General features: G+C 40.2%; 1 protein-coding gene across 4 annotated transcripts in view; it reads right to left on the reverse strand.

The window, feature by feature from the left end:
• The window catches only part of LOC134531738 (uncharacterized), a 618,769-nt gene that overhangs the window by 297,180 nt on the left and 296,706 nt on the right, over positions 1-24,883 (reverse strand). Inside the window, exon 1 of one of the 4 annotated variants that reach the window (XM_063367610.1) lies at positions 8,869-9,212. The exons of the other annotated variants lie outside the window; for them this stretch is intronic. Coding sequence (XP_063223680.1) covers positions 8,869-8,928 — 60 coding nt within the window. The 5' untranslated portion in view covers positions 8,929-9,212. Of the gene's footprint in view, positions 1-8,868; positions 9,213-24,883 lie in introns of those variants that run through there. 4 annotated transcript variants of the gene reach the window in all.

The following is a 24,883-nucleotide window of genomic DNA, read 5'->3' on the forward strand; positions in this document are numbered from 1 at the left end:
GCCACCAACACCGAGCCCGACTCTCAGCACCGAGGTACAGCCCGTGCCACCAACACTGAGCCCGACTCTCAGTACCGAGGTACAGCCCGTGCCACCAACACCGAGCCCGACTCTCAGCACCGAGGTACAGCCCGTGCCACCAACACTGAGCCCGACTCTCAGCACCGAGGTACAGCCCGTGCCACCTCCACCGAGCCCGACTCTCAGCACCGAGGTACAGCCCGTGCCACCTCCACCGAGCCCGACTCTCAGCACCGAGGTACAGCCCGTGCCACCAACACTGAGCCCGACTCTCAGCACCGAGGTACAGCCCGTGCCACCTCCACCGAGCCCGACTCTCAGCACCGAGGTACAGCCCGTGCCACCAACACCGAGCCCGACTCTCAGCACCGAGGTACAGCCCGTGCCACCAACACTGAGCCCGACTCTCAGCACCGAGGTACAGCCCGTGCCACCTCCACCGAGCCCGACTCTCAGCACCGAGGTACAGCCCGTGCCACCTCCACCGAGCCCGACTCTCAGCACCGAGGTACAGCCCGTGCCACCAACACTGAGCCCGACTCTCAGCACCGAGGTACAGCCCGTGCCACCTCCACCGAGCCCGACTCTCAGCACCGAGGTACAGCCCGTGCCACCAACACCGAGCCCGACTCTCAGCACCGAGGTACAGCCCGTGCCACCCACACCGAGCCCGACTCTCAGCACCGAGGTACAGCCCGTGCCACCAACACTGAGCCCGACTCTCAGCACCGAGGTACAGCCCGTGCCACCAACACCGAGCCCGACTCTCAGCACCGAGGTACAGCCCGTGCCACCTCCACCGAGCCCGACTCTCAGCACCGAGGTACAGCCCGTGCCACCAACACCGAGCCCGACTCTCAGCACCGAGGTACAGCCCGTGCCACCAACACCGAGCCCGACTCTCAGCACCGAGGTACAGCCCGTGCCACCAACACCGAGCCCGACTCTCAGCACCGAGGTACAGCCCGTGCCACCTCCACCGAGCCCGACTCTCAGCACCGAGGTACAGCCCGTGCCACCAACACCGAGCCCGACTCTCAGCACCGAGGTACAGCCCGTGCCACCAACACTGAGCCCGACTCTCAGCACCGAGGTACAGCCCGTGCCACCCACACCGAGCCCGACTCTCAGTACCGAGGTACAGCCCGTGCCACCAACACCGAGCCCGACTCTCAGCACCGAGGTACAGCCCGTGCCACCTCCACCGAGCCCGACTCTCAGCACCGAGGTACAGCCCGTGCCACCCACACCGAGCCCGACTCTCAGCACCGAGGTACAGCCCGTGCCACCAACACCGAGCCCGACTCTCAGCACCGAGGTACAGCCCGTGCCACCTCCACCGAGCCCGACTCTCAGCACCGAGGTACAGCCCGTGCCACCAACACCGAGCCCGACTCTCAGCACCGAGGTACAGCCCGTGCCACCAACACCGAGCCCGACTCTCAGCACCGAGGTACAGCCCGTGCCACCTCCACCGAGCCCGACTCTCAGCACCGAGGTACAGCCCGTGCCACCCACACCGAGCCCGACTCTCAGTACCGAGGTACAGCCCGTGCCACCAACACCGAGCCCGACTCTCAGCACCGAGGTACAGCCCGTGCCACCAACACTGAGCCCGACTCTCAGCACCGAGGTACAGCCCGTGCCACCTCCACCGAGCCCGACTCTCAGCACCGAGGTACAGCCCGTGCCACCAACACCGAGCCCGACTCTCAGCACCGAGGTACAGCCCGTGCCACCTCCACCGAGCCCGACTCTCAGCACCGAGGTACAGCCCGTGCCACCAACACCGAGCCCGACTCTCAGCACCGAGGTACAGCCCGTGCCACCTCCACCGAGCCCGACTCTCAGCACCGAGGTACAGCCCGTGCCACCTCCACCGAGCCCGACTCTCAGCACCGAGGTACAGCCCGTGCCACCAACACCGAGCCCGACTCTCAGCACCGAGGTACAGCCCGTGCCACCAACACCGAGCCCGACTCTCAGTACCGAGGTACAGCCCGTGCCACCTCCACCGAGCCCGACTCTCAGCACCGAGGTACAGCCCGTGCCACCAACACCGAGCCCGACTCTCAGCACCGAGGTACAGCCCGTGCCACCAACACCGAGCCCGACTCTCAGCACCGAGGTACAGCCCGTGCCACCAACACCGAGCCCGACTCTCAGCACCGAGGTACAGCCCGTGCCACCAACACCGAGCCCGACTCTCAGCACCGAGGTACAGCCCGTGCCACCAACACTGAGCCCGACTCTCAGCACCGAGGTACAGCCCGTGCCACCTCCACCGAGCCCGACTCTCAGCACCGAGGTACAGCCCGTGCCACCAACACCGAGCCCGACTCTCAGCACCGAGGTACAGCCCGTGCCACCTCCACCGAGCCCGACTCTCAGCACCGAGGTACAGCCCGTGCCACCAACACCGAGCCCGACTCTCAGCACCGAGGTACAGCCCGTGCCACCTCCACCGAGCCCGACTCTCAGCACCGAGGTACAGCCCGTGCCACCAACACCGAGCCCGACTCTCAGCACCGAGGTACAGCCCGTGCCACCAACACCGAGCCCGACTCTCAGTACCGAGGTACAGCCCGTGCCACCAACACCGAGCCCGACTCTCAGCACCGAGGTACAGCCCGTGCCACCAACACCGAGCCCGACTCTCAGCACCGAGGTACAGCCCGTGCCACCAACACTGAGCCCGACTCTCAGCACCGAGGTACAGCCCGTGCCACCTCCACCGAGCCCGACTCTCAGCACCGAGGTACAGCCCGTGCCACCAACACCGAGCCCGACTCTCAGCACCGAGGTACATCCCGTGCCACCTCCACCGAGCCCGACTCTCAGCACCGAGGTACAGCCCGTGCCACCGCCACCGAGCCCGTCTTTCGAAGTAGTCGCCAGTGCCACATGCACAAACCGCCGACGGGATATAGCCCATGCCACATACACCAACCACAACACGGAGATATAGCCCGTGCCACATATACTTAAACCGAATCTTGAGACACTCAAGGAACATATAACGCAAACGCCGTAACGCGTCATGCATAGGTCAACTATGAGATTTGAATGATGAGAAAAAACATTATATGGCACAGATATTAAGATAAAGGTGCAATGTAATACAGGTCCCTCGAGAGCGTTCAAGAATCTATAGCGATGCCTAGAATTTTTTCAGGAATCACTTTTCTAAAAATACATTTTAAAAACAAAACACGGAAACAGAAATAAGCATCCACTCTTCGTAAATGACCCCACTCGGATATCTAGAGCAGTTTAAGCATGCCAAACATGAAAAACATCCGCCAAAGATTTCACTGAGTGAAAAATTTCTCCGCTAAATAATTTTAATTACACCAAAACTAACTGTACACCAGCTAATTTTGGCATCATCGCCTTTCAACCCACACGTCACAAAATTACCAAATTAATTCGCGTATTTCGCTTATCATTCACGCCCGTCAAGGTCGTGCTCTGCTGGCGGTCCTTGCACGATTCGCAGAGAGAGAGAGAGAGAGAGAGAGAGAGAGAGAGAGAGAGAGAGAGATTGAAAGAGAAAGAGAGAGACTGAAAGAGAAAGAGGGCTTTCCTGTGGCGTGCGAGCAGAGCATTTCTGAGCTCTGGTAATCTAATATATCTCATCTTCAGACGTCAACGGACTACTCCGTTAGAATTCCAAACGCACCACGTGTTGCTGGAAAACTTACAGCACACATAAGCACCGCACAACACAACCCAGTGGTTTCTTCTATGGGCGGAAAAAAAAAAAAAAAACCCCTCCGCAAACATTTTTATCCCGTTTTCCGCTAGATTACCAAATTACCATTTTTGAGAGACTAGTGGCATCGATCGAGTGAAAACGTAAAATATTAAAAAGATAAACATGCTGATAAAGCGAAATGAGAACTGATTTAATGGGAAATCAATTTTTTAGTAAGTCTTTATTCCAGCACGTTTGGGATCACGGACATGCCGGATTAGCGACATTGCCAGATTAACGAACGTCAATGGGTTTGAAACGGTAATTTGTGTATTAATAATTCAGTACAGTGGCATTTTAAACAATATGCTCTACCGAAAGAAAAACATATAGATGATTATTGGCCTTCTTAAAAAAAAAATCTTTACGGAAATGTACCCATGCAATGTAAAATGTAATCTGTTAGAAAACAGGCAACACTGTATAGAAATGAAAGCCGACAGTAACGACTGAGCGGCCAGGGTCAACAGCCGAAATTCACCCGAAAAAACCTAAACGCGAGCGGCTTGAGTGACGGATTATGTGCCGAACCATAGAATGTTGGATGGAAGTTATTTCACTGTTTCTTGTTATTTGCACTAAACTAGATAAGAAACCTTTTTTTCCACGTTTGACACTGTGTTATCTCTTCGCCTTCCTACCCCACGCGGGAAAACTGGCCACTGCAGAATCATGCAAGTCAAACTCTCTTTGAAAATGGCTGGGGGTCTAGTATCCTGCGTCCGACCTCATCACATTGCCACCGTCACAAACGTGGTCAAAATCAATCGTCAACATCATCCACCATCATCTTCAAAGTCATGTTGGCACTGTTGAGCACACATATGAACATAGTCGAGTCCAAATCAGGTGAAAAACTAAAACAAAGCGGGGGAAAAAAAAACATCAAGCATTACATCAAACCAAAGTTGCTCACGTTTATTCCTGTTCGTCAGGTTGTTGAATACCGTTTGGTCATAATGATGCTGGAATCACAATAGCGCGAAGGACGCGATGCGATTGATGCGAGTATTTTTGTTTAACCAATCACATTCCACAAATCTGTGACGTCAGCGCGATATTCTCCGTTAGCAATCACCGTCTTCTTGGTTAGCAATATTTTCTATTTCCATCGCGTCGCGGGCCCGACGTTACTTAAATTAACGTGATAATTTTTATTTTGGAAAGATGGTTAAACTGGTGCATGTGTATTATTATAATAATAATTATTATTAAAGGTTTTGTTTACTACATTTATTTGTGAAATCTTTCAAACGTGTTCAAGCACTGTGATTTTTCCAATTGAATGTTACATTCGAATTACACAATTTTCTTTCAAACATTTCGATCAAAAAAAAAACCTACAAGCGTTGATGGTTGTCTTATCTGTTTCGTATGTAATGGCAAGAACATGTTTATATTTATTTAATCGTTTATTTCTGTTCGTCACGCCGGCATGAGATCCGCCATGTTCACAATAACGCGATATTATTTTTTGTCGCATCGCACAGTTCGCGTGGCGCCCCCGCGTGTGCTATTGCGAATTAAACATAATGCCTGTAAAAACAAAAGTTAGTTATTGTTACGACAAACTGTAAAAGTACGATACCTACTCTTGTCATCTTAAGTTTTATTTTTAATCTCTGTATGAATGGTCACCCCCTTCTCTTCCTTCCCCAATTCCCTCTCCTATAAGGCGTCCCACTCTTAAATGGCAGTGTGGGAGTAAATGTACGCTTTCTCTCTTTTTCCAACACACGCCGACTGCCGTAAGCGCTGACCTTGTTTCTGCATGCGTTGTTGCCAAACATATTAAGTAAATTTATAAATTCGTATCAACGAACGTGTGTGAACTGTTTCTTGTTTTAGGTTAAAAAGAAGTGATTTGTTACAGATTTATGAGCGTGATAGTAGTTATAGGCCTGAAACCTTGTAAATTACTCAAATGGATTCTTTAAAATGCTCCTGAACCTGTTCGTAACGTGTTAGAGATATGACAGCAGCGCGCGCCATAAGCCGTGTACTGTAACCTAAGCGTGAGACGGTCTATAGGTGTGCACGAGGGTGTGAAATGACAAGTGCGGGCGTATAGCGATGCTATGGACCGGGGTAAAAAAAAAACCGACAGTCTTTTTTTCCCCCCATCGACACAGCTGTCACGTGTTTGTGTGCAGTTTCCCCGCCGCACGGTGTTTGTCCCGGTGTTTCCGGTGGAGTGCAGCACAAAAAAGGAAGCCCCGTGAATAGGCACAAACACCCACGCATCATTCAAGCCTTTCTTGTCTCGTCCGCTTGCATCCTCCACAAACGACTGTTTCAATCACTGCGATGGCGCCGACAGACTTCCCCATTCCTCGCTTCTTTTCATCTGCAGCCGCGCCGCCGCGTCAGCGGAGCATGCAAGGGGTTTCCGAGATCACAGGGGAGGGTGGTAAACAACTCCCCTCCAACTCCCCTACAAAGAAAAGTACGAGAAACTTATCACGGGTGATTACAACACAAAAGGACTGTGGACATTTCGCGTGACGCCTGGTATAAGCATTAAAAAAAAATTACCCAAGCACTGAGGTAAGAACGCAGAACTATAAAAAGAAGAAGAAAAAAAAAGAAGTATAAATTGATACAACTGGCTAGTCGCAAGACATGAAATACCTTACATGTTGAAACTGTAAACCTGTAGGGAAAAAAATGTTCTTCAGTGGGCTTTATTTATCATAATTAGATTTTCTACAAAAAAAGTGTGAAAATTATATTTATTTGGAAAGCGCTTTTTAAGCTTTCACTTTTCCATAATTCAATACGTGAAAACGTAATGCATCCGATAAAAAGAAAATTGTGGCCTTGAATACATATGTCTGTATCTTTAAAAGTTTTCGTAACTTTTAGCTTCAAAAATAGGAGGCGGAAACGCACGACAAAATGCAAGAATTTGAAAGTTTGTCCATTTTTGCGTTGCGTTTATGCATTGTGGCGAGTAACACCGTATACTTCCGTTTTAGGTAGATTTTGAAGAAATACTACCTATTGTAGCCGTTACCATGAGGTGACTTTCGGAAAATGTTATATAGTTTTTTCGTTTCGACCCCAAAACCATAATCAACTCAAAAAATAATACATATCACATTTTTATGGATGCGATTACTGTCGTAATTTTTCACAAACCACTTTCAAAATGATACAAAAAATATACTATGTAATGTAAAATCTCGGTTTATTTCGCTAATGGGCAAACTCCGACCAAAGGGGTAGAAATGGGAAAGGTTTTAAGAAAAACAGAAAAATCTTTATAACTTCCATAATATGAAAAATATCGCACCCATTTGAACGTTTTATAACTGGTAGGAGTAATAACAAAAACCTTTGTCTAAATATATTTTTGACACGACAAACCGTAACTGCAAAGGGCGGAATAAACAAGGGTTTGAGGACAAAAAAAAATCACTACTCCCTTAGTAGTTACACCATCGAATCCGTTCAAATTGTTCAAAAATCTTATAATTTTTATCTAAAACTTATGTTTGAAACCATTTTTTGATAAGACGAATCATTGATGCAAGAGAATGAAAAAAGTAGGGGTAGAATAAAAATTTCCGTACCATGCCCACTATTAAATCAGTTATTTTTTATTGTAAAACTTATAAAAAATATTATCTACAACCTTCGTGTGAAATATTTTTTTACACAACCAACCATTACTGCAAGGGGCGGAAAAAAAGGGATGAAGTACAAAAATATTCATAACTCCCTTAAAATGTACATTACTGAATCCGTTCAGATTGTTTAAAAACTGTATGAATATAATCTAAAAATTTTGGCTGAAACAATTTTTGATACAACCAACTGACATTATCAATTTAAAATGCAGGAGTTTGGCAACGGATTTTTTATGTACCGTAGTTTTCTCATGATTATCTTAGGCTAGTTTTATAAGGTAATATAACGTAAACTTTTTATATACGTAACTCTGCCACGCACTTGGGACTTTATAATTTTATGTGGCCAGTCACTGAAAATTTGTTTATAAGAATAGTTTTGGTTTATTTTTTGTTTACATGATTTCGTTTAAGACTTGCGAGGTAATGTGTGTTTTAGGGTCGTTTTTAGTGCTCGGTGGTAATTTGCAACTGCGCGTTGTCTGTGATAATTGTTTTAGCTATTCCACCTTAAAATTTTGCACGCAAGTGTTGCACGCTCATAGTTACAAAGTTACAATACAGGTTTATTTATCAAATATGGAACCCAGCCAAGACCATGCGAGTTTGCTAACTGATGTATTATTCCATTGTTTTGCACGAATATATATTTATTTTGAAAATATTTTTTAATACTTACGCCCTACAAACGCTCCTCCATTTCGTACCTCTGCTTGTTGTTTACCAGGTTAAGGCGATATTCTGCTCAGAATTGTTAATAGTTTTACAAGTAGGTTTCATTTCCAAGTTATTTAAGAAACTATTAAATAATTTGATGACCACGCGAATTCATGTCGGGTATCGCGTTTGGAATGGTTGCCAGGAGCTATATCGAAATATGGCAGCAATTTCAGCATCTTGCGTGGTTTATAAACGGGCATTCGAAACGCGTCTTGCGTTTCTTGGATTCTTTTTTTTAATGGTTGATAAACACAGCCTAGGCGCCAACTTGCTCCAATGCGCATTTACACCCTAATAAACATAAAATAATTTGTCAATAGAGTCTACACTGACCGCCAAATATTATGATGTGACTAATAGATAGCTACATATATTTTCATGGAGTGGGTTAACAGTGACAGAAAAAAAACTTCACTGTCACTAATAAAAGATGTTTTTGTTGATACAACAAAATATATATTTGGCTATCTCTATAAAATATTTGGTGGGAGTGTATACTCTTAAAATATTTTTTGATGCCCAAAAATAGATATTTTCCGTGCATCCACGTAGAAAATCAAGTAGGTGTTGTAGGCAGCAAAATTTTAGTGGTACAAATGAGTCGGCAGAAAAAATGAATTACACTAGTTTATAAACTGATCGCATGGCGTGCGAGAGCAAGCCTTACGAAGATCCTTCAGGTGAAATGGTCCTTGAAGACAGTGTTCGGAAGCAGCCACGGAGCGTTTAGGAACTCACCCCCGCGCGAGTGAACGTGGCTGCGTCGAAGCCCCGCAACCCGACGACGGGGAGACGCATCCTGCGTCAGAAAATAACTGCCGACTTATTCGCGAACGCCGCGAGGGAAGATAAGCTGATAAGAAGAGCGTCCGAGGGCGTGGGCAGCCTGGGAGGGGGTTTGCCCTGCGATAGCCCGCAATGCTGCCTACTTCCCGGACATGGCGTAGCTTCCTCGCGGCGATAGCAGCCCTGCTTCCTGCTGCCTCTGCCCCCGCCCACCAAGCGTGTTGATAACCAGGGCAGTTGGAGTCCCAACGGTGCGAGACACCCCGAACAGGTCGCGTGGCCCCACGCGTCATACGTAGGGGCATGCAGATTTCTCGAAAAGATTTCGAGACTAGATGAAAGTTAAAACACTTTAGCACCGCCTGTGTTTCGTGATTGGGTGAGTTCCTCCCAGGTACATATCGATTGTAACAACAACAATCACAGTGATTCAGCGCGGAAGTAAACGTGTCCTGAGTGGCTCGGTCAAATAAGGAAACGACTTCTCTCGCAGACGCCCGCCAATCACAAGGAAGAAACCACAGGCGCGGGTATGCATTGTTGCAGTCTAATAAGTGTTCAGATCTTTTCGCGAAAAAAACCTGCCCCTAGTCATACGGAAGACTGAGATACATCAATACATTCTGAGGGTGGGGGGGGGGGGGGGGGAGAGAGAGACAGAAATTCACCAGACGCCACCTTGGACTCAAACCAATCTTTGATCGCGAACGTTTTTTTTTTTGACGTGAAAACATCTATTCTCTCGTTACAGCGATAGTCGGTCGAACTTTCTCGTGTGACAAAATTACCGCCATATTTGAGTCGCTAATAACTACGAGACTAAATAATGCGTTAACGATGGTCGAGCCCACAGCGTGTTTGTCGTGCAGAATTTTGTTTTGGCTGTGACTTCATTGTACCAACGTGCATTGTACAATGCGCGTGATAGTTTTCTGAGTTTCAAATTGGTGTAGCGTGGAAACACGTTTAGCGAGGACATTGAGTCGAATGTCACTGTGAACAGTTGTGGAGCGCTACTAGGACCCAAAGTGTGACAATAAAAATATTCGCCTAAATATAAGCGAAAACTGGTATTAAATTAAAAAAATTATAAAATAATTCCTGATGTCATCTCATCTAACTAGTTAATATGATCGGAATTATGGCAAATGCAAGTCAGAGGAAAGCTCGTGTCGAAAGGAATCCTAAAAGCCTAAAAAAAATCCAGTGCTGAGTGAATGCGAGTGTTACGACAGCGTCGAAAAGGAAATGAAAAAAACAACGGCGCAAAGAGATTACGTTGCTGGCTCATCGGACATACAGCGACCAGCGACAGGTTTAAACGTCTACGGATCATGTGCATGCGTCGTTAGACGGCAATACAGAAAACAACGATAAAATACGAAACATTCTTATGATTTTATCTCGACGTTTTCACGAAAAATCAAAGGCGAGGACCAGAATTGCACCTTTTTCTGTTTTTTACCATTTTTTTACTGTTTACTCGTGTAAATGAGTTTTCATTAAGCCAGAGTGTACGTACATTTAACTGAATTTCTGATGCTGAAAAAGAATGACTATAATCTGATTAAAATTCTAGACATCCTAAAATGATTTCAACATGGATGTCAATTATTTATATCAGTAATTTTATTAAAATATGTAGGTACTGTATCTCATGAAGTAAATTATTAAAAAAAAATTAAATACAAAAAAAATTGGTACGACCACCTTTTACAGTATGAATTTCAAACAAAAATCACGTGTTTTGCGAAGAGAAGATCAGTTATTTTAATTGAGGTTTTTATTCCCCAAATATTTACACATTACAATTTTTTTTTCCAGTTTTTAAGCGTTTTGTACTAATTTTGCGAGTAAAACCTCTGCAGTACAGAGCAAAAGGCGACCACTGTTGCCAGATTGATACCTCTCGGCTTATTAAAATAAAAAAAATAATATTTTGTATACCATCGTTAATTAAATAAGTTTAATGTTTTTTATTAATTTTACTACGTATTTGATTATATCTAATACCATATATAAGTGCATATTTACAGTAATATTACAGGTGCAGTAATTATAAAAAAAAGAAAAATTACATTTTAATGTTAAACACCAATTATTATTTCACAGGAGAAACTCTATTTGTAGCTATTAATAACAAGGCATTCCTTTAAACTATGTGCTATGTTAAAATAGAGTACCAATTTTTAATGATTAATATTTTAAAAAAAGTTGACAAAACGTTTGAAACGAATATGGCGATTTTCAGTTACACCACATTAAAATATATATATATATATTATCAGATGATATTAATTATGAATACAAGAAAATATATTTACAAAATTCTCATTCCTAATATTCCTTTACAAAATAAATTTTTTAGACACATTAAAAAAAGTCACTACATTGATAAGTTGTGTTTAAAAATTTTATTAGTCGATGGTATTTACCTGGTAACATAGCACATGAAAAAAGAAGAGCGCTATTGGCAGAAATCGTGCGTTGGAAAGAGAAAGTAAACGTCCATTAAAATGCACACTGCAAATTAAGGATCAGAGAAGATGCGTTATACAGAACCAGCCGGATTGTGGTGGGGGGGGGGGGGGAAATTGAACCTCTTTGGCCGTTGTTTTGCTGTGAATTACTTTCCTTTTGTTGATGGGAATGGTAGCTTTTTATTGATATTGTTTTGGGATTTTTTTCCAGCGATTGTTCTGAATATTTCTCTGCAGCTGCAGTGCGCGCTTGGAATGCGCTTGAAGAGCCAATAAGGCAACAAATGCCACGTTCATCTTTCAGGAAGTCTGTTATAAAATATCTCACAATCAATAAAAAAAATTGCAGAGGAATAAGTAGTGGATGTGATCCTTATTTTTATGAACTATACAGGTTTTATTGTGTGTGTGTGTGTGTGTGTGTGTGTGCGCGCGCGCGTGTGTATGTGCGTGCGAGCGCGCGTTTATTTAAATGGTTTGTTATAGATTAAAATTTTGTAATTTTAATTAATGATATGTTTTTACTTTTTATGGTATTTCGAATGAGATTTATTCTCAATTCTTTGTTAAAAGTATTACTGTCCTCTGTTTACTTAAAAAAAAAGTATAAATTGTGATATCAGTAATATGTGGTTTAATATGCGTATATATAAAGGATTAACTGTTTCTCATGTTATTGTCTTTATTAGGATAGTTTAGTTTTGTCTGTTTGTTTTGTTATAGCTTTACAAGTAATTTTACAAAATGTATGTGAATATTAAGAGGTAGACAGGGTGGCACGTCTTAACTTCGCTACGTAAAATAAGTCCATAAATAAAATAAATAATAACTAATTTCTAGAGACCTGCAAAATTCGCGGATTCATTTCGTGATATGCTACAATTCAAATAATTATACCATAGCGCTGCTTCTGCAATTGGTTCACTGTTAATCTGGAGTAATGAGGGCCAATTAGAGACCCTCGCTCATAGAAGTGTCGAATCAGAGACACTCGGTTGAGACGACTCACAAGTCAGCAGCCAATGAACAGGTGGCATTTGCCCGAGTGTGTAGAGTGTAGTAGAGTCTATCCTGGAGGTCATTGAATCCGCGAATTTTGCAGGTCTCTACTAATTTCCATTTATCTGCGTACACCCCTGGTGTCACAAAATCGTAACATAATAATTGTAAGAACTTTCTTTTTTCTGTTGCGGAGTCATAAAGTTACCAACTCGCGATAGTAGACAATTCCCTAAACGTATTAAATTACAGACATGCACGTGCACATAATCTCGGGGCCTGGCGCTCCTAAACCACGACCGGCGTGAACTGACGTAGCGGCGAAGCTGAACGAGCACCTAAACCCGGCCTGTTGGGGCACAAAACGCGCGCGCACCGGGTGAACGGATCCAGCGTCTCCCTCAGTGTTTTCCACGTAGCTTACAACAAAGATGGAACCAACTACACGCGCCCTTTCCCTACCCCACCCCCCCCCCCTTCCCATGCGGTACAAAACGTGCGATCATCCGATACAGATTTTATCTCCCGCCTCCCAACGAGCGCTGGCAGGGAGCTTCGCAGCCAGCGGTCACTGCCGTTGAATATTCAGTGGCGCTGGGCGGTAAAACCTGCGCGGGAGGGGGTTCTTTTTATTCGTTCCACGGGGTCGAGAAAGCCAGGACCACGCAATTAGCTCAGGATGTATGGGCTCTTGCGGGGCTACGTGTTTGTTTCGCTGCTGGGAGTCGTGGGAGGATCACGGCATAGGTGCAGGATCCTCCAATTAAATTTAAAAAAAAAAAAAATGTGTGCGTGGGGTCCACGCGCGAGTGAAGTGAAACTGCTTCCTTATTATATTATTAGGCACAGGACACATAATTCTCTTTGGCTGAGGTCGCAGATAAAAATATATATATATATGCAAGTATGCGAGCGCTAAATTATGCTATTGCGCGAGTATACGAGTATGAAAGTATGCAAGTGCGCATGTTTTCTGCATCATTTCTACCTCTCCCATGTCGTATCCTATTCTCCCGGCTCCCCCAACACGTACCTAACTTTTCTACTCATGCGGTCGGAATTTTCGTAACTCGCGAAAATTGTAGCCATCTCAGCAAAGACGATTCACTATAAAAAAAACCGACAAAAAGGGAGCATACGCACCTCTTGGGTTGGAACCATAAAAGCGTGAAGGGCACTATGAATAACATAATTTTCTAACCAATCATGTTCGACACATCTGTGACATCAACAAGACGAAAATCGTAGCCGCAACACATTTTCAGGTTAAATTTTTTTTTTCACTTTTCATGACATTACGTGAATGAAGTACCTAACTGTATGTAATAATCATTAGTGTTATTATTTTTTCGGATGAAAGCTGGATTCGTGAATTTGGGAAAGTTTGTTTTTACTAAATTTATGTGTTTTGTCTTTTTAATGTGTCTACGCATAGTGATTTTTCCGAATTAACGTTAAATATACATTTTGGTTATAAAGCTATATAAACTTTGGCAACTGTCATATGATTGGTGCGTGTACAATGGCAAGAAAGATGTAATATATAATCGTTTATTTTTGTCAGTCAAAGGGGGAAAACGATGTTCACAATAATGCAATGTTTTGCTGTCACTTGGAGAAAATGCCGCGTCGTAGTGAGAGTTAAAAATTTGCAACTGTACTCGACACGGGAATTTTTATTTAGATTGCAAGTGAAAATACAATAACATGCCAATTGCAATTAACGCAGGTGTGTACTAAACAGTAACGGAATGCCGTTCCTGCTTCAAAAATTCAGGGAATTTGTAAGAGAGGCTAGCCAAAGACAACACTGTTACCCAAGTAATCAACACTACAGGACCTTCCCGATTCATGCACTCAAAAAAGCGAACACACAAAACTCTGTCACGAATCCGGGAAACAGAACTACTCACCTGCTATCAAGGTGTTGTTAAATGCAGACATCAATTAGGCTGGTGTTCCAAGTAACAAAAATAAAGGTTTAGGTGTTGATAATGCTACACCTGTACCGTTACCATATGCCTAGTGCTCGATAAAACACGGCCCGTCCCTTAAATGTAGGGAACGGATTTCGGTGTCCTATCCATCGTCGATCTGTTGCCCAAATTCCGCGCATGCGCAGAGCTTACTTATTCGGTGATCCCGTCCAGATGGCAGACACGCGTGTAACATCGGGGAACGTACCAAGCATGTTGGTGTGCTAAATGAAACTTAATGTTAGCGAAACTATCCTGAAATACATTCTGCACACTTCAATGCTCATAACAAGGAAATAATCGAAAACTTAAATAAGTATGTGAGAAAATTAGGCAGGCGGTTATATTTTTGTGCGATGGTGCAGCTACCTCTTGTATATTTTTTTTTTGCCGTAACAAGTATCGATGGTTGCGAAACGTCAGCTAGAACGCGTCGAATCCAGTTTGCAGCCTCGCGCAGGGCACCGTTTTATTAACACGGTTTGGCGATTTGTTTCCTCACCAGGATTCGGGTTTGGACACGTTAGGTTGCGGTCGTGTCACAACGAGGCAGTGCTTATTCGCTGCCTCGCCCGCAAGTCTTGGAACACCGCCGTCAGTAGCTGTCCGGCTCGCGGACATGCGGCAGTGTAGCTGCGCCAGTCGGCGCTAGCAGCAGGCCGCGTGGGTGGTGTCGGCTGCAGCGCAGGTTCGCCCACTGACCCGGCGAAATGTCAGCGTGTGTGCGAAGGTGTGCTGCAGTCCCGCCTCGAGCGAGGTAACGAGTATTTCGCGAATTCCTTGCGTGGAAAAGTAGGCTTCAAATACGTGCATAAGGTGCTTTACTTCACCATAATTAGAGCCACGGAATTTTCGCGCATTCATTTAGTCGCAAGCTAGAATGCAAACCTCCACACTGTCGCACTGTGTTCATGATTGGACCGCAGTTATCTGGACACGCCCCTCTACGACCGTGAGCCAATGATGCCCAGCTAGGAGAGAAGTAAGCGAATCAGGTAGTGCCAAATAACAAGGATAAAAATGTTCTCGCTAAGAAATCAACCCATGGGAAAGTAAACATGGGCCGAGCACACCTATAACTTTGAATTCTATCCTGAGGCCAGAGGAATCCGCGAAATTTCCGGGACTCTAACTATAATCAATTTGTATAAATTCACACACTCGGTGTAAGTGTATTTTTAAAAGTTGTCGTGTGGTTTAAAAAATAAAACCTCATAGTTTGCGTATTTTTTTTAGAAATTTCTTGTGCAAAATTACTAATCCATCGTGTAATTTTACACCAAATGTACGTTTATATTATAAAAAAAACATCATTACTGTAAAATACACAGTGGCCGAGTAAATTAACGATTCCTCCGATAGTTTCACACCTAAAATGTCGTATTAAATTTTCATTAACAAAACAACATGAAAATAATATGTTGTGATAATACACCAATGGGTGTGTTTAAGAGCGTGCATCAGATGGAGTTAAACTTTCTAATACAGTCATCCAGGATTCGGAAGATTACTACTATACTTTTACACGTTTAGCATTTCTGTTGACGCATTAAAAGAATTTAAATGTTGGTGAACATTTTAAATGCATAACATTTTGAAAATATCAATCGAAAGTTGCTTTAAAAGCATACTGTAATTGCCATTTTTAGCCATTTTCAAACGGCGTTGTAGCCAAGAAATATAGGCACATCTCCATTCTGTTTTAATAGGCAAAAACTGTATTTCTTCGCCAGAAACTTTGTCGCTTTGTCCCCCATTGTCACCGCGACAAATTTCGAGTAATCTTCCTAAACCGAAGGCACTGCACGCGTTTATAGCATACTGCTGGGCGCGCCGGACTGCCCTGTCTGTGTGAGAATGGAACAAGAGATACTCGCGGTTCCTATCTGGAATGCGAAGAAGCGTCAAAGAGGAGACGAAGATAGATTTCTACCTGACCCGGCGCGCCGCGGCATTGCTGCGTAAGCTCAGATTACCAGGAAGTATTACCACCCTCGTAAATAACCAAAAGAAAATTTTTTTTTGTTGTAAATTTGTAAATGTACTATTTTCCTAACTCTGATCATTTAATGTGTTTTAAAGGATAACTATATAAGAAAATAAGCTTAATTAAGTTGTAAGTAAGTTTATTCAAAGTTAATTGCAATTTTGAATGCATTAATAAGCCGCACGATGACTGGTTGTTAGACTGTAAGGTATAACTAAGTGTCTAAATTTTGGCTGTTAGGGTGTACAGAGAGTTTCAATCCTCCAATGAATACATAAAAATGTGTTTAGATGTAGCACCAAGACTTGGTGACCAAGTACTAAACAGCTATATCGTATTTGTTAGCACTTCGAAAATTCTAATTCATAGATAGTGTTGATGATTTTGGTGGTTGCTACCAGTGTAAAAAAAAATTAAGTACTTAATTATTTATGTCAATTACATCATATTTCTGCACGAATTAATTATTTTGAACTGATTTTTGCTACAAGTTGACGCTTCATTTTCAACGAATATCCAAAAACTTATTCCACAAAGTATTTTTTTGTAAAACCATTTCTAGAGTTCAACAGTTTAATGGTAAACGATTGTTTTACCATTATAACTAAATTTATGTTATTTATTTTAAAGGTCCTCTGATTCATAATGGTTCGTGTCAAAATAATTATATAACTATCTAAATTAATTATAGGTTAAACCCGACATTCGTTTTTATGAATTTTATTGTCAATGTAATTAAATTGATTATAACTAAATTTGCTACTTGATTATAGGTATAGAGTTGATTTATTCAACCTGTGAAGTTATCTCGCCAATACATTTTTTTTTTGATTGCTTGAATTGATACATTTTGCTTAAAACTTCACACCATTAAAGTATTTTATAGTCTGAAGTTAATTTGAAACCAACAATTGAGAAGGTCATTTGCAATAAAACCTGTGTTCAGAAATTAGTTCAATTGCAATTATGTAACTTTTAAGTTCCAGAAAATATTTAAATTTTAACTGGACAAATATGTGAACAATAACTTTTACATTCAAATTCTGGAACACATTATTCCTTATTATTTTTTTTGTACTTTGTAGGACTGTATCAACTTTAAATGTACACTACTGTATCTTATTTATGTTCACGTCGTTTGTTATATTGTGTATATGTTGTATATGTGATTGTGTTACTGTATCTTGACCAGTGTTCTTTGCCGTGTGTTCTTGTTAGCCTACATTGATAAAAATAAAACCACTGTAACTTATGTACTGGTACTTAATCATGCAATTATGTAAATTAAAATTGTTTTCATAGGATAAAATGTCTGTGCTATACAACAGAAAACCAAGAACAATCTCTGTGTTGCTGTAGTTTATGTAATTTTTGTTTTTCATTGTCCTTCTGTTGGTGATCGTTGTGGAAGTAACTGAGAAATCGAGGTCGAGGTAACTCACAGGAATGACTATCGCTCGTTACTAACGCACTAATTACATAATGTATAAAAATTGTGTGCGTGGGTGCCACGCGTATTACAAGTGACATTTAGTTCCGTACTAAATGCCATTTTGATTACGAAATGCGAACTGTGTTGCTATCAACACTACGTATTTTTTATTTGTACTTGTGGCTGAAATTGGGTATTACTAATTTATATATGAGAAACAAAATTGTTTGTTTGAAACGCAAAAAATTTGGTTCTTTTTTGAAAGAAGTAAATACATCAATGTTATTTTATACACTAAGACTGTATTATGTACGGTGATTATAATTTATTAAAATTGTGATCCACATATACTTAATCGTATAAAATGTGAACTAAGCTACTACGGAGATTGAAAAAAGAACTGTTGGCGACTTCAGCGTGTATCTTAGAGTGAAAACTACGAACTTATAATTGTCCTGCGAAATATCTTGCTTCGACTATTATGCTGGACCACGAACTTCAGGACGAGGGATAACTAAATCAAGAACCCCATAATTCAAATTTCATAATACCTTGAAGAACCTGGGTATACATGATGATAGTCAAACTCCGAATATAGAGTTGATGTCTAAGGATCTACTGGTTATTTCTACTGCTACCTACCAACAAACGCCGTGACAATGAAGACATTTATGGAGTGTCATGACTATATGTTATGGTTGGACGAATAACACCACGATATCCTTTGACTTATGTTTGGAACTACAGAAGGATTAAAGTGGTATGGAGTTACTGTTAATTGACAGTGTAAATATGTATGTGAAGTGCTTTGAAATATTAGTAGGTAATCCAAACGACGTGTTGATCTGTAGATTTATTCCTGATTAATTAATGTAACATCAATATTATAATATTCAATTTGCTGCACCAATTATTGTGAAGTAATTTTCCATAACTATCATCAATTTAGAAAAGTTTATCGTAAAGTGCTTTACCCTAACTGACAAGCCTGTACCAGCTATATTTTGTTTTATATAACTTTGAGTTCTCTATAATTGATTATGCTAGTCTAGAGTTGGTTTGTATTATCCCAGATAAAGCAAATTAAATGAATTTAAACTAATTTGGAATGTTAATATCTCCGACTTTGATTTTACATTGTTTCTCATAGAGGAAACTGAACCTTGTAATTTGGCGACATGTACTTCATGTTAAATTCAGTGTCACATCCAGAGATTAGAGAAATATACAGATGGAGAATGTCTGACTTTTGACGAGGGGGTTTAGATTATCGTATTTTGTCCGTAGTATTTAAAGATCATCAAAAAAAAATTGGTTGTCTGTAAAGTCGGGTTACGTACGATAGTTTAACGTGACGTCATAACAAAACATTGATGAAATGATTGCATACTTTATGAATAAAATTGAATCATTTTTATTGAATTATCACTATTTTGCATGGATACAAAATGAAATCTACAATTTAATTGATAAATTTACTTTTATTTGCACTCATTAATTCAAATATTTTTATTACTTTAACGAACAGATTATTTTAACTATAACTTTTTGAATGAAAGTGATTGTTTAATTGGAATGTTCAACTGGCTCCATAAAATAGTATATTCCCTTGCACGTCGGTTAGGCGGTTCAACTTGATATTAAAATTTCTAAATATTATTAAAATTCTCTTTTATGTTTCTTTTTGTTTATTGCTCTTTATTTAGGAAAAATGAAAAAAAAACCAAAAAAAAATTAATTAATAAAAAATAGTTTAGTTAAAGTACTAAATTTAAAAGCTACTTTCGAAAAGCCCGCCTTAACCTATTTAATATAATAGTAGATTCATAGGCCAAACGAGTGGAAGATAGATGCGGCACAAGCGTAGAATGAACGTAACGGGACAATGAGTCATGCTTTTTCGTGCGTGCAGCCGGCGTTCATCGATTTATTAGACGTTGTTACGTCAAAAAATTAATTAATAAAAAAATTTGGTTGTCTGTAAAGTCGGTTTTCGGACGATAGTTTAACGTGATGTCATAACAAAACATTGATGAAATGATTGCATACTTTATGAATAAAATTTAATCATTTTTATTTTAATATTAAAAGAATAAATACTTGAAATTATACTAGTAATCAGATTTTTAAAATGCAAGAATAATTAACCTTTATTGCCGAAATTGTTGTTGTAATAAGCAATGAAAACCACATTAACTTTTTTCACTTTATAAACAGTCGACGAAACAGTTCACCTGTAGATGACTTGTAATTAATTTTAAAAACTGGCGTTTAGCTATAAAGTTTAAATATAATTATGAACAAGTTTTCATATTAATAAACTGTAATCAAATATCTACCAATTATATGAATCACTATAATTTTTTAGTCAATTGTAACATAGCCTATTATTACTGCACTGGCCGACAGCGTAACGGAACACAGTGTAACGGAACAAAGAGCGTAACGGGACACAGCGTAACGGAACAATGAGCGCAACGGGACACTTTTTTTGTGCGTGCAGCAGGAGTTCTTCGATGTATTAGACGTCACGTAAAAATAGTTTAGTTAAAATACTAAATTTAAAAGCTAATGATTAATTAATTAATAAAAAAAATAGTTTAGTTAAAGTACTAAATTTAAAAGCTACTTTTGAAAAGCCCGCCTTAACCTATTTAATATAATAGTAGATTCATAGGCCAAACGAGTGGAAGATAGATGCGGCACAAGCGTAGAATGAACGTAACGGGACAATGAGTCATGCTTTTTCGTGCGTGCAGCCGGCGTTCATCGATTTATTAGACGTTGTTACGTCAAAAAATTAATTAATAAAAAAATTTGGTTGTCTGTAAAGTCGGTTTTCGGACGATAGTTTAACGTGATGTCATAACAAAACATTGATGAAATGATTGCATACTTTATGAATAAAATTTAATCATTTTTATTTTAATATTAAAAGAATAAATACTTGAAATTATACTAGTAATCAGATTTTTAAAATGCAAGAATAATTAACCTTTATTGCCGAAATTGTTGTTGTAATAAGCAATGAAAACCACATTAACTTTTTTCACTTTATAAACAGTCGACGAAACAGTTCACCTGTAGATGACTTGTAATTAATTTTAAAAACTGGCGTTTAGCTATAAAGTTTAAATATAATTATGAACAAGTTTTCATATTAATAAACTGTAATCAAATATCTACCAATTATATGAATCACTATAATTTTTTAGTCAATTGTAACATAGCCTATTATTACTGCACTGGCCGACAGCGTAACGGAACACAGTGTAACGGAACAAAGAGCGTAACGGGACACAGCGTAACGGAACAATGAGCGCAACGGGACACTTTTTTTGTGCGTGCAGCAGGAGTTCTTCGATGTATTAGACGTCACGTAAAAATAGTTTAGTTAAAATACTAAATTTAAAAGCTAATGATTAATTAATTAATAAAAAAAATAGTTTAGTTAAAGTACTAAATTTAAAAGCTACTTTTGAAAAGCCCGCCTTAACCTATTTAATATAATAGTAGATTCATAGGCCAATCTAGTGGAAGAGAGATAGATGCGGCGCAAAGGTACAATGAGCGTAACGGGATAATGAGTCATCCTTTTTCGTGCGTGCAGCCGGCGTTCATAGATTTATTAGACGTTGTTACGTCAAAAATTAATATTTGCACTTATAGAAATTATTAACTAATTTGGAAAATTTTCTATCATAGTTCCTAGTTTCCCATTACAACTATTCGAAATGTATTCAAGTTAAAGTGCGGTATGTATTATAACACCATTTTTACTTTTGTGATTATAATATATTAATATGAAACAAGACTAAATAGGATGAGTGAATCGTTGGAGTGTACATATATACGTATGCGTAGCACTGTGGCTGTGGCTCGCATCGGTTGTTGTGCGTCCGTGGCCTTGGGAAGGGTTTATCTTGACAAGGGGCCCGCAGGGTGGGGGGAAGAAAGGTAACACCTCCCGAATGGTGTGGAGAAGACAGTACGAGAGCGATAACCGACACTTTTTTTGTCTCCTCCTTTTGCTCTCTTCGCGGTCACACACACACACACCCAAATGCAGATGCCAGGCGCGAGCTGAGAACTTGCTGCTCTGATGAACGCTCTTAATTTTACTCATAAACAGTGTCCAATATGTAAATTTACTCACTTTTTATCCCTTTGTGTCTATCAGGCAACATTTCATGAGCAATATTACCACATCAGATAGTTTTACACAAAATGTAGGTTGATGTAAAAACTCAACATAGGTTTAAAAATATAGTCGCCGTGTAAATTTACGAACTTATTTAAAGTTTTACACCCCACACTTTAAAATATTTCATAAAATTATATATACAAACGTTTAGTAATTTTAAATATTTTAATGTAAGTAAAAATATGCAGTTTGTGTAATTTTACATAAACATTTCTATACAACCAAATTATGCCATAGGATTCATTAAGAATACACAAAAGAAATTTTTTTATTTCATTTACTTTTGTATCAAATAACTCATTAGGTTATGAAAGTGGCATTCAATTACTTACAGATTTATAAGTTTAAACGATAGTCAAGTGATTGAGACGGTAGAATATTGACTAAAGGTCGCGAGTTCGATACTCCTCTAACTCATTCAGATAATTAAAAGTGTTTACTTGTATAACTTAAGGTTTCAAATTTTAAAATCGCTCGAAAGTACACTGTGATCATTAACAGCTATAAACTACACAAAATAAAATATTTTTGGAAGTAGCAAAAATTAACATTTTCAGTGTAAATTTACCCAACGATGGGGTAAACTTAACTGAAAGTTGTGGTAAAAATACACATGCACGCATATATGTAAATTAATATATCAAAGAGTAAAATTACACCAACGGCTATGACATACTTACCAGACTATAGCAGGCGTATTTTAACACTTCTGATAGTATTCTTACTTGAACAAAAAAGTAAAAATACATAAAAAAATGTAGGTGTTTGAGGTTTAAAAATATGAAAACCAAGATGGCCGAAATTATGGTGGTCAGTAAAGTTTTTGATATCTGGTGGGTGACACCAGTATACTCTAGCAGATAACAAGTGAAAAAAGATGGCGATCAACTCTGGCATACTCTTGCACACGAAAATAAAATCTATTATGTCGGCCAATGAGGCAGCTTTATTTATCACCACGATGAAGGGACGTCGGAACGTTTTCATGAGTTTGGGGGGGGGGGGGGGGGGGCGAAAAGATGTATCACACTTACCTCAGTCCTAGAGCGGAGGGTCCGGGGGCTCTCCCCCGGGAAAAATTTAGAATTTTAGATGCAAAATTGTGCTATTTAATGAGTTTCCGAACCAATATATTAAATATACCATTCCAAGAATTTGATGACGTAGTATGTATTAAATACTACTCTGACAGTAGATGTAGTACAATTTAAATAAAATACCATCTAGGAATTGTCAATCATTTTACAGTATATTGACAATCATAAATTTGATTTTCTAATCAATGTGATCACCAATGCAACGTTTGTAACTACTGGTTGAGAAAAATACTACTAGGACCAAACATCTATTCTGGGAAAAGGAGGGGGGCGAAATGCTACTCTCGTCCCCCCCCCCCCCCATGCATAACAGCACGGGGGCGACTCGCCCCTGCTGCCCCCCCTGTTCCGACATCCCTGCCACGATGGTAGGGACAGACATGGTTATGGTGGGAAAAGGGGGGGGGGGGGGGCAGTCTGCTGTTGGTCATCGTGAAGAAAGGATGTCATAAATTTTTTTTTTTTACAAATGCATCCATCAGAAACAGAAACTGTAAAATTTTGAGTCCATTACGTAAGTGCTACTTTCATTAAATCATTATTTAAAAATGTTATAATTAATTACATTTTTATAGTTTTTACTGCTAAGTTCAAAAGTAATTTTTGTAAGTTTCTAACGCAGTAGGCCTACTTCAAAGTCTATGACATATATACAATTTTTATAAAATATATTTTTATACAATTTTATATTTATATATTTTTTTTAAAATCCTAATGGCATCCAAGATAGTACCTAGCGTATATAATTTTTGAAATTTCAATATGGTGGATTTAAAATGGTGGATCCAAGATGGCGTCTCTGTAAGTTTCAAGAATGCAAAATGGTGGATCCAACATAGCAATCTCTATCTATAATTGTCTAGAATCCAAGCTTTTAGTGGCTTGGCCCGGCGACTGAGGGCATGACTACAACGTCTACCTACACGCTTCCACTTCGCGCATATTCGCCTCTGTGACCGGCGCGCGCAGATCTTTCGCTCTTACTCCGTAACTTGTGAGAACTATGAGCGACGATAGGGTTTCAATCGTTCATTTACATCGCAACAGAGTAAATAACGACTTGTGTCATTTAGGATTTCTTACTAAACGCTTATTTTCTTTTCCGACGCAACGCTTAACAAATGTAAAAAAAAATCGCTTTGTACGATTTTTTTTAATTAGTTAAAACAAAAAAAAAAGGATAAAAAAATAGGGATGGGTAGAATCCACTTTTACTGAAATCCGAATTTTGAATTTCTAATTAGATTCTTAAAAGAGTAGCTCGAATACGAAACCAGATTTCAAGAGTCAGAACTAAAATAATGTATGACTAAAAACATAGATTTATTGTCATAAACTTTTCACCTATTAATATTTTTAAGGTGCTCAAAAGTATATGATTTAGACACTTTCTTGTTAAAAAAAATCCTAAACTCCTCTTAAATAATAGCCTACCTCTTCACCCTGCGTGAAACACAGGACTTCCGCTAGTCCCTTGTAAAAGTAAATTAATACAACGTAAAGAAATATTTTTCGTCTTTGAAGCGTACAGCAACAGCACATGCACTGTTAAAAAATTTCATTGTATATTTACATAGAACACCGGTTAAAAAATTATACAAGAATCTTGTTAATCTCGTATTAGTAAAATAAGGGGTAGTAAGTTCACTTGATTCAAACATGAATCCACAATAATAATAGTAGTAAGAAAAACATTAAAAAACTTGTAAATACGACTACCAAAACACGCTTGTTTTCTTCACATGTGTGTTTACCTTGTTTATATATATAGGAAAATCTAACACAGGAGTTG

This window comes from Bacillus rossius, chromosome 5 (genome assembly GCF_032445375.1).
Source record: "Bacillus rossius redtenbacheri isolate Brsri chromosome 5, Brsri_v3, whole genome shotgun sequence".
NCBI classification, from domain to species: Eukaryota; Metazoa; Arthropoda; class Insecta; order Phasmatodea; family Bacillidae; genus Bacillus; species Bacillus rossius.